At 36.1% G+C, this 12091-nt stretch overlaps 1 protein-coding gene across 1 annotated transcript in view; it reads left to right on the top strand.

Moving 5' to 3' along the window:
• The window catches only part of LOC143236408 (uncharacterized), a 74542-nt gene extending 66026 nt beyond the window's left edge, over positions 1-8516 (top strand). Inside the window, exons 36-39 of the mRNA XM_076474671.1 lie at positions 3074-3322; positions 4248-4514; positions 6139-6254; positions 6921-8516. Of these exons, the coding sequence (XP_076330786.1) occupies positions 3074-3322; positions 4248-4514; positions 6139-6254; positions 6921-8499 (2211 nt within the window). The 3' untranslated portion in view covers positions 8500-8516. The remainder of the gene's footprint in view (positions 1-3073; positions 3323-4247; positions 4515-6138; positions 6255-6920) is intronic.
• The last annotated feature ends 3575 nt before the right edge of the window (positions 8517-12091 follow it).

Below are 12091 nucleotides of genomic sequence, written 5' to 3'. Positions count from 1 at the left end.
ACATTTAAATTTATGATTTTAAAATTACTGTCACAGAATATAACAATATAAAGTGGATTAATTTTACTTCTGGTTTAAAACTGGAAATTATTACCATATCTAACTTTTTTTCGGAGAGGTTTTTTTTCGCATTTGGTTTGTTGTCAAACGCAATAGGCTATTTATTTTTTACCCATTGACTTATCAGTGAGACCCGGGAGGTAGAGGATTCTCCAGTGAGTAGTATTTCTTTAAAAGTTTATTCTTTTCGAGTGATTCACTTATACATTGATCATTGTTAGGCTTAGCATTTAAAAACAATGAATATATTTTACTCTAAATCTGAAACAGAAATATTGATGCTGATAATAAATAAAGACACGATATTCTGGTAATACGTATAGACACGTTACTATGGTGGTAATTTTTGAAACGTTAATCTGATAATAAATACAGACATGTTACTCTGGTAATAATAATTATTGAAACGTTACATTCGTAACAAATATAGATATGTTACAATAGTGTTAATCATTGACACGTTACTCTGATAATACTTATTGATATACTAACCTGGTGATAAATATAGATATGTTACTATGGTGATAATTATCGATATAATAATCTAGTGATAATTATTGATATATTAATCTGGTGATAAATATAGACATGTTACTATGGTGTTAATTATTGAAACGTTACATTCGTAATAAATATAGATATGTTACTATGGTGATAATTATTTATATATTAATTTGGTGATAAATATAGATATGTTAAACTGGTGATAATTATTGACACGTTAGTCTTTAGTGGCTATGGTTTTAAAGTAGCGAACGAAGTGTGTTTACCATTATTGTATACTTTAGTTGACCTCGTACGTAGTACTTTAATTGGAACGAAATTTCGATTAATACAACGTTACACCACTTTTTTATGTTTGGTGCTTTAACTGTCTTTTGCTCACTAGAGTGAACGTATATTTATGTAGGATTTAAAGAATATGCTAGACCTATATATAGGTATAGGTTCAAAACAACATACACGTGATACACATTCAATTACAATAATAAATCTATTTTAGTTCTTCCGATTTGCCACTTGTTCAAGATAACTGCTCGGAATCGGTATAACTCAATGATAAGTGATGAACCAAACGATAGATTAGGCTTAATGTTTAATTTGCTTTATTAAAGTTCTCTGTTGAAACTATGTTATCATTACACACCATGGATAGTCATGTTTAATTTAAAAATGAATGGCAGTCATAAAGTTTTATATTTTTTTCAGAAAAGTTCGTCTGCAAATAAAAAAAATGGAAGATCCAATTTATTTAAAAAATATTGTCAATTTTAGTTGTTAATTTCTAGCCGTATGAAGCTTTCGAATATAAACATAATATATATACGTATATACAGTATCCAACAGTATAGCTGGAAGTTTAGGCACTTTACTAAATTAGATCTAGTTTCACTTAGTAAGCTAATAGGAAAATAAGCATAAGGGAATAATAATAATATTACAAGTTATTTTAATACTATTTAACTTACTATGTTTTATATCTGAGTGTTGTTTACCGGTACAGGTCCACAATCTCTTTTCCCGAAACCCTTGGGGCCAGTTGTGTTTCGGAATTCGGATTTCAGAACAAATGTGTCACCCCAGTAGGGTCCAGGGTGCTTAAACATTAAGCCTAATCTATCGTTTGGTTCATCACTTATCATTGAGTTATACCGATTCCGAGCAGTTATCTTGAACAAGTGGCAAATCGGAAGAACTAAAATAGATTTATTATTGTAATTGAATGTGTATCACGTGTATGTTGTTTTGAACCTATACCTATATATAGGTCTAGCATATTCTTTAAATCCTACATAAATATAGGTTCACTCTAGTGAGCAAAAGACAGTTAATCATATACGGTTATAGTACCGACACCATATTATTCAATAAGACGCCGCAAAGACACACCGCGATCAAGCTTCTGCAATAACTCCACTTTCTGTGTTATTGAAAACCTCAGGTGCTTCCTTTTCTCACTGTTACCCACAGGGGTATCTGTAGCTCTTTTTGAAATTTTTACAGTGAAATTAAACACAAAGTCACAAAGTAAAAAGCAAGAAAAAATATCAGCAGACACATATGTGACCAGTAGGAGGGCTGAGACACAACTGACGCGCCTGTCAGACTGCTGGGCGACGCCGCCACGTCACACCTGAGTGACGTGAATGTGGAGTTGGGTCAGCTGTTATACTGACGCTCCACACTCCACGAAAAAAAAACTTCTGTTTTCGGAGCTTTTCGAATTTCAGAACTTCGAATACGGTGGAGCTGTATTATATCTATCTTAAATATTTTTATTACAAAAATTAATGAACGTGTCTTTAGAGAACAACAGAATATATTTTATTACATTACACGGGTTTCGTTATGTAATGCGAGCTTGTATGTTTATATCTCATTACCATTCGTAACAGAGTCTGGAGATTAGGCTTAGCTAAAAACCCTAAAACAATATTTCGGAATGAACGAACGTAAAGGTAAACCTAAAATATGTATAATGTACAGTTTGTTTCCAATAGGTGTTTCTTGTTGTTCTTGTTTTAGTACAATGTTACAAAATAGGCAATTTGCATCCAGTTCACCGTAGAGAAACGAACCTCGAATTTTAATGTTGTAAGTACGTAAATTTACCATTGACTCAATGGACGACAGTCTGAAATTAGTTTGTTTCTTGTTAAGCGTAAAGCTAACGATTGGTTTTCCATCTTTTGCTTATTGTACATATTGAAACCTGAATTATAACGTTATAAACTTTGAGACGATGAGCCACGTGACGGGCCGACTTTTTGGGGGCCTGATGCATTTATTATAATATTTAGGCCACATTCGTTTTGATGGGCAATGTTCGATGTATCAAGAGAATGAAACGACGTTTTAATTTATAAGTATTGGTTTGTTCATTTTGAAGATGCTGCTCATTGGCACGACCTCTTTCGTCAAACTATCGCTATGAAATGTTCATACACTGAGGTGTTTATTAAAAGATTGAACATCGAACTAGAGTACACTAATGATAAATGATGTTTTACAGGTGAACATCATGTTGGGTATGAATGCTATGGTAACCACAGCTTATCCCACTACATCTGCTGTAGAACTTCTGTTTCATTCTGTAAACCTGTATCTGAGTGGAATCTGTCAGTATCTGGTAGTAGGAGAAGATCCGGTCACCATCTGGACTTCACTTGCTGCTATCCGTGTTGAAAAGATGGAGTTTGACGCACTGGAAGGGCAGAGACTGACCTTAGCTTCTCTGGACAATGGTCACAATAACCATTCGGTGGGTGTTTATCATGTCGTTTGTTATCATATGTTGATACGATAAAGTTGGCATAAGAATTATTGGCTAGGTTTAACACTGACAGTAAGGAAAGGTCTCTATTTAGACTGGTTCAGATGGAAATTTTGATAAATGGAGTTTATCAAACACTGACCTTAGCATCACTGAACTGTGGTTAGAACAACCACTCTGTGGGTGTTAAAATGCTGGAAATTTTTACTTGTTAATTGTTATAAAACTAATTGTTTAAGATAAAATTTATTAACTTTATTCAGACAAATTAAAGATAACGGTAATTACAGCTGTCAAGCAAACTGACACTAAATGACTACACACTACACCTTATTTCTTGAAGGGCAAGATCCAAGTTTGCCCTTGAAGAAGAAAGGTCCACCTTTGAAGTAGGCCCGGCATGGCCAGATGGGTTAAGGCGTTCGACTCGAAATTTGAGGGTCGAGGGTTCGAATTCCCGTCGCACCAAACATGCTCCTCCTTTCAGCTGTGGGGACGTTATAATGTGATGGTTAATCCCGTTATTTGTTGGTAAAAGAGTAGCCCAAGAGTTGGCGGTGGGCGGTGATGACTAGCTTCCTTCCTTCTAATCTTACATTGCTAAATTAGGGACGGATAGCGCAGATAGCCCTTATGTAGCTTTGCGCGAAATTCAAAACAAACAAACCAAACCTTTTGAAGTGCTCTGGTTATAGGGTTTATCATTTTGTATATTTTAGCTCCAAATAATATATTAACAACTGAATATACTTAATAGAAAAGACTATAAAAGTGTATTCTTGCTTTGTGCTTGTATATACGCCTCAAATATGAATAACGTAATATCTGGATATTCTGGTGAAAATATAAACGGTGGTAACTGAAACTGTTTGTTATGAATTAATTTTCTTTATGTCTCTGTTCTTTGTTCCAGATCGACTTTGGAAGCGACTTGATACACACGTTTCAAACGTGGTCATGTGATTCAGATACGTGTTATGGCGGATGCATTGGTTCTGCAGAGATTGCCCTGGAAACAGCAGTTGTAATTGCAGGAAAGGTTCTCTTGGGACCTTTGATACAGATCCAACTTTTTAATCCAAAGACAGGTCAACAGATGACAGTAGAAAATCTCTCATCACCAGTTACTGTAACAATACCAGTTGAATATGTTGAAATTGGAAGTGGACAAGTTATACAGGTTAGTATTAGACAAGTAATGTTTTATCGAGGACTGGTCAACAGATGATGGTAGAAGTTTTCACATCACCAGTAACTGTAACAATACCAGTTGAAAATGTTGAAATAGAAAGTAGACAAGTTATACATGTCAGAATTAGACACATAATGTTTCATCAAGGACTGGTCAACAGATGACTGTTCAGCTACAAGACCCCGCATCACTACTTATCATGATATAATATATTTTCAACAAGATATCAATATTCAAGCCAGGGGGTTCTTTCGCACTCCAAGTTTCTGTGAATGGCTCTTTATTGTATTATAACGTACAAGCGTGAAGTTCAAAGGATTATGACTTTATGAGATTTTTCATGATAAGCTTGCTAAACAACTTAATTTATTTTACTTGAAAATTATGAGAACGTGGTTATGTCTTTCAAGAATTATATGTTAATAGATTATGTCATTTCCCTGTAAACGTTGCTTCATATGGATGTGTGAGTTGAAAGTATTGTTTGAAATTTAAACCGTTTGTCCATCTGTGTGCCTGTGTATTTTTGTTATATTAATCTCTTCCAAAATATCTTGAATGAGCCGTTGATTTGTTATCGGTGTATTCGTTGTGTGCCAACTCCAAACTCCAGTGTTGATGAGAACATGAAGATTGTAAAACCATCGGCTGCTATTGTTGATTACTTGATTGAACCATTGTTAAAAGGGTCACCAATTATTTGTGAAAACGTATCCGGTTTTGTTTCTAAAAGCTGTATTAGCAATGCTAAAATAGAAAATAAAAACTGGTCTTGGTCTTCTGGAGAAAATGGCGAACACTTACTAAAAATAATTGATACACTACCACAAGTTAATAAGTTCTCGGTAATAAGAATACAACCAAGAAGTTAAATGCAATTTCATCTTATAAATGGCTGTTTGGAGGAATTATCATGTATAGATGGCGGTAACTCTTTTGTTTTAAACAGGTAAACTTCATTCTGGATTACTCATTGTTTGACTTTGAGGCCATGGGTGAGTTCTAAGAACCACGGTTCGATTAGACAAGACAAATAGTTTGCTCTGGGTGCTGTTCACTAACCGCTATCCCTCTACTCTGTAATTTATAAATTAGAGACAGCTAGCGCAGATGAGATAGCCCTTGTCTAGCTTTACATTAATATTATTAATACTAATATCTTAATCTAAGGTATATTACCTTAGATTCCGTTGGGTAAGTTGTCACAAGAAATAAAATCTAATTGAAGTGCACTTGCCGTGACATAAATAAAAGCGCTGAAACTGATGTTAAGTATGTGGTGATGCCTATAAATAGTTAAATACCTAATCTTAAATTTATAGAAATAATTAAAAGAGTGACTAATAGTAAATACTTTACTGAGTAAAATATGAAGTGTAATACTTTCAAGAAATAACACTAGAGTTACTTACCTCGTATCAAGTGTCAATATTTTATTAGTTCCAAAATCTCTGTGTTTAGTTTTAGTTTGTATTGTTTTTATAAGTTCTGTCTTCAGTTTTAGTTTAGATATATTTCAGCTGAATGAACTACTATAGTCAGTTTAATTGGATACATTTTATCTAAATGAACTATAATACTTGCTTTAGCTGAATTAACATTTCTTTCCTAGTGTGGAATGTTCGTCCTGACCACCAGTAGTTGGAACACAAATACCTGTGTCACAACGAGTCTAGTTTCGAAACCGGGAATCTTGACTTGTGAATGTTCTAGTCTAGGATACATCGGGTGAGTCTCCTGGAGAAACACGATAAGTTTATAACTCACAAATGAGACTTTAACCATATTTACTTCTGGCCACTCAAACACTTTGAAAGGCGTTATATTTTGTTTGAGTTCCAGTGTTTTTAACGTAATAAAATATTTATATGTTTTGTATTATATGCATTTACTTCTTTTACATTTTTATATACAGTAAACCTATAAATTCTGTTTTATGTATATTAGTTGTGCCAGTAGGTATTGCATCTATGTTTTCTTTTACCATGTTCGGTTTACTTTTAGTTTTTGGTATCTTTCAGTTCTACACTTCCTGTAATACGTTATACAGTTTTATACTGTATTTATTAATAGCTTATGATAGAAATTTAAAGTACCTTCAAATAAGTTATATGAAGTGTCAAGAAAATACATTAACTCATTCTCGAGCACAAGGAAACAATTATGTTAAAGTGAAAAAAACAACAACACTAAATTAGGTTTGTGCTTTACGTTAATCTGTATATACGCTTTAAAACAATGAAGTTCGAATATCGTTTTTAGTAATTTTAAATGTTAAAACGTATCATTTTTAAGTAATCCTAACAGTCATTGCAGTGAAAGATGACAACTGTCAAAAGAGGAATACATAACTGAAGGCAATTTTGTGTTTTATAATTCTGAATCCATTTTAAGGGCCATTCTGCAAGATATCTCAACAGCAACAATTCATCCAACAACAACATCTGAACCCACGACGACATCTGTACCAAAAACAACAGCTGAGGGACGACGACATCTGTACCAACAACAACAGCTGAGGCCACGACGACATCTGTACCAACAACAACAGCTGAGGCCACGACGACGTTTGAACCAACAACAACAGCTGAGGCCACGACGACGTTTGAACCAACAACAACAGCTGAGGCCACGACGACATCTGTACCAACAACAACAGCTGAGGCCACGACGACGTTTGAACCAACAACAACAGCTGAGGCCACGACGACATCTGTACCAACAACAACAGCTGAGCCCACGACGACATCTGTACCAACAACAACAGCTGAGGCCACGACGACATTTGTACCAACAACAACAGCTGAGCCCACGACGACATCTGTACCAACAACAACAGCGGAGGCCACGACGACGTTTGAACCAACAACAACAGCTGAGGCCACGACGACGTTTGAACCAACAACAACAGCTGAGGCCACGACGACGTTTGAACCAACAACAACAGCTGAGGCCACGACGACATCTGTACCAACAACAACAGCTGAGCCCACGACGACATTTATACCAACAACAACAGCTAAGCCCACGACGACATCTGTACCAACAACAACAGCGGAGGCCACGACGACGTTTGAACCAACAACAACAGTGGAGGCCACGACGACATCTGGATCAACAACAACAGCTGAGGGCACGACGACATCTGTACCAACAACAACAGCTGAGGCCACGACGACGTTTGAACCAACAACAACAGCTGAGGCCACGACGACGTTTGAACCAACAACAACAGCTGAGCCCACGACGACATCTGTACCAACAACAACAGCTGAGGCCACGACGACATTTGTACCAACAACAACAGCTAAGCCCACGACGACATCTGTACCAACAACAACAGCGGAGGCCACGACGACGTTTGAACCAACAACAACAGCGGAGGCCACGACGACGTTTGAACCAACAACAACAGCTGAGGCCACGACGACGTTTGAACCAACAACAACAGCTGAGGCCACGACGACATCTGTACCAACAACAACAGCTGAGGCCACGACGACATCTGTACCAACAACAACAGCTGAGCCCAGGACGACATTTATACCAACAACAACAGCTAAGCCCACGACGACATCTGTACCAACAACAACAGCGGAGGCCACGACGACGTTTGAACCAACAACAACAGTGGAGGCCACGACGACATCTGGATCAACAACAACAGCTGAGGGCACGACGACATCTGTACCAACAACAACAGCTGAGGCCACGACGACGTTTGAACCAACAACAACAGTTGAGGGCACGACGACGTTTGAACCAACAACAACAGTTGAGGGCACGACGACATCTGTACCAACAACAACAGTTGAGGGCACGACGACATCTGTACCAACAACAACAGCTGAGGGCACGACGACATCTGTACCAACAACAACAGCTGAGGGCACGACGACATCTGTACCAACAACAACAGCTGAGGCCACGACAACACCTGGACCTACAACAACAGCTGAGCCCACGACCATAGATCAATCAACAACATCAGGTGAACCAACGACGACATCTGGACCAACAACATCTGAACCAACGATGACATCTGAATCAACAACATCAACTAAACCAACGACAACAGCTGAGCCCACGACGACGTCTGAACCAACGACACCCGCTGAGGCCACGACGACATCTGAAACAACAACAACAACTGAGGCCACGAAGACAGTTGAACCAACAACATCAGCTGGACCAACAACAACATCTGAGGCCACGACGACATCTGAACAAACGACAACAGTTGAGGCCACAACGACATCTGAACCAACGTTATCAGCTAAGCTAACAGTGAGTTGTTAACCAATTGCACTCTTCTTTAAACAGCACACAGCTTCTCAGCTATTGAAAAAAAACATTGATAAACCTTTTTATTCAGTATTAATAAAGTTTATTACACAAAATCCCTTGCTGTTAATGAACTAGCGTTTTTCTCTTTTCTCAAGATGACCACAACAACCATCCAATCACCAGCAGCTCCACAGCCAGTCACAGCTCGATTTGCTGACAGTCTTGATAACGTCCTTATAACTCTGTCTGACAGTCTTGGTCCTGAGGGATTGGTGAACTGTAGTGATCTGTTCAACCAGACAAGTCTGGAATTACTGGGAGAAAGTGAGGATACGATTGCAGTTTCATTTGTTGGTTTATTTTATTTTTCCAAAATTTTGAAATGTATATTTTGTAGTAACTGTCATATAACGTTAACGATATGTGGTGTACTAGAACTTTCTTAAGGATAACTGACTATTAATTTTTATAGTATTTATCTAAATGTATCAAACATCAGAGTTGATCAAGTACATTCTTGGAATTTACTGCTTTTGAACAAAGAATTTTTTGTAGTATCCCTATTATAAAGAATACAGTTTTCACGTTAACTTTCTAAGCCTAAAGAAAGGATTTATCATTGTTATTATAATTCTATCCTTGTATTATAAATAATACTTTTTATTAATTGCAGTTATGTTAACTACCTTCTAAGCCTAAACAGAGGCTTTATTATAATATTTGGGAAGTAAGTAGATTGGCTGTAATGCTAAACATATCTTACTCTTCGAGTACAAGGTTTAGTTAAATATTTTATCAGCAGCAAAGACATTAAAGTATTATGTGAAATATTTGTGTATTTCTTTCTATAAAAATTCTATCAGCATATATTGAAAAATAATGAAACAAGTACGTGAGAAGTTCGTTCGAACTATGGTCGAGAGCTGCACAGAACAACATATCAATAAAGTAATATATAATCTAAACTTCCACGTCAAAACTATGGTTATTGTCTGTAGTGCTATACTGGTGACGAATAGGGTATAAGCCATGTTAAATTAATATAACACAGTGGATCAGCCATGCTAAATTAATATAACACTGCAGATCAACCATGTTAAATTAATATAACACTGTGCAGATCAACCATGTTATACTAAGATAACACAATGGATAGACCTTGTTAAATTAAGATAACACAAATAAAGAGATACTAAATCCATTTTAAAACACCTTTGCTTTATGTATATATTACAGATCCCAGGTGTATCAGTATAGCAAACACCCTCACAATACAGCTCGGACGAGAACCTGATCTAATACCCGATGATTCACTGACCTTTCTGTCTAGTAATGGACTCTACAACAGGGACGTGACTCCTGAATTAGGGTTAGAGGTCACCGGAACAGTTACAGTAGAAGAACCTATCAATCCGGTAAGTAATGGACACAGAAAGGACATTGGTAGTCCGGGAAGAAATGTTAATCATTTTACAACCTGGGATCACTTTGATAAATAAAGTGATGAAGGGCACGATCACTGAAGTAGGTAGTGCCAGACGTGGTACAGGAAAGGATCAAACCTGGATATAATATCAGTTGTTTAGAAGACTATGTATGTTAGATAGGTTACTTTAACTAACGAGATCGAATCCTTTTACTACCAATGTTTGCTGTTTCATTTGTTTTCATGTTACCTTCAATCTTATTTTAGTTTATAAAATAGTTCGCAGTGGATGGTGTTCACTAATTAGTTGTCTTTACTAAATCTGTTTCTTTTGTATTGAGACGAATAATATAGATAGCTCTCGAATAGCTTTGCCCGAAATTCTAAAATGTATTAGACAAACAAACTTTTAAGTATTTCAACTATAACAACATGTGAAGCTTTGAACGTATAAAACATTCTTACTATCTGCTGTACCTTATTCTCTGATTTGGTTTTATTTACGAATGAGCACCACAACAGTTTCATAGTTTTATAATTGTTCTATTTGTGTGTTCCTTTCAATTGAATAATTTTTTAAACTAATTTTTATTCAACAATTACATTTAATTCATACAAGAACCGATGTAAGTAAAAATAATAATTTTGGACAGTTTACTCCATACTTTGAACTATTTGGTCCGAGAGAAGTTTGTAGAGGAACCGTAAATGTCACGGTGATTGACGTCACAGCAGACGCACGTCATGAAATGGACTACTTCAGGACGATATTTCCAATGGACACATCAGGTAAAGATACTCTTATGTCCTCGTTATGTAAAAGTTTTGGTTCGGCATGGCTAGGTGGTTAAGGCACTTCACTCGTAATTCGATGGTCGCGGGTTGGAATCCCCATCACACCAAACATGCTCTCCCTTTCAGCCATGGGGGCGTTATAATGTGATGGTCAATCCCACTATTCGTTGTTAAAAGAGTAGCTTAATAGTTGGCGTTGGGTGGTGATGACTAGCTGCCTTTCCTCTTGTCTTACACTGCTAAATGAGGGACGGCTGGCGCAGATAGCCCTCGTGTAGCTTTACGAGAAATTTAAAACAAATTAAGGTAAAGGTTTTAAGTAATGTTCTTAATACGTCAGATACTTGTAATTATTTAGGCTTTGTGGCTCTGTGAGGCTGATTTTAAAACGCTTGTTTCTGAGGGTGATATTGTGCAAAGAATATTTCATACGTCAGTTTGAGTTTCGTTTGTGCTAGCGTTGAATGTATATATTAAAATATGTTATTTTATTATCTGTATTTGAAGTTTTGTATTGTTATATCACATGGAAATTAACGTGTTTGTTTATATTTTTTCTTTATTTACTGTTTTTGTGAAAGATCCGACAATCTACTATGACCTTCACAACTTACAAAAGATAGTCTCACAAGAGGGCGTTGCTGGGGATCCAAAACGATTGTCTTTTCCAAGTGATCAGGTAATTTGTTTTCACTGCTACTGTTTACCATTCAACAACTGTATGTATCAGTACTTACCATAATAAATAACCTTAACGTAAAATCAAAATCATAAGTTTGAATTGTTTTATTTTTAACCGTCCAAGCATAAAAAATGTGAAAATATAACTGGCTATAGCACAACATTCTAGATATAAACTTTGTAATACTTTATATTCAAAGAACCTATTATTAGTTCTTACGTAAGTTCATAATTCTAATAATTGGAGCATTAATGTTTCTTCCTTTCTGAATTTTGAATATAATAGAGTAAAGTTTTATTTTTTGTTTTGTATATTACATTTTTAAACAGAGTTGAATTTATTCCACATTTTTAATTAGTCATTTGTTAGCCTAAC

The sequence above is a fragment of the Tachypleus tridentatus genome, chromosome 13 (assembly GCF_004210375.1).
Source record: "Tachypleus tridentatus isolate NWPU-2018 chromosome 13, ASM421037v1, whole genome shotgun sequence".
Lineage (NCBI taxonomy): Eukaryota > Metazoa > Arthropoda > Merostomata > Xiphosura > Limulidae > Tachypleus > Tachypleus tridentatus.
Note: the sequence above shows the minus strand (reverse complement) of the source record. Positions and strands in the feature narration are given on the sequence as shown.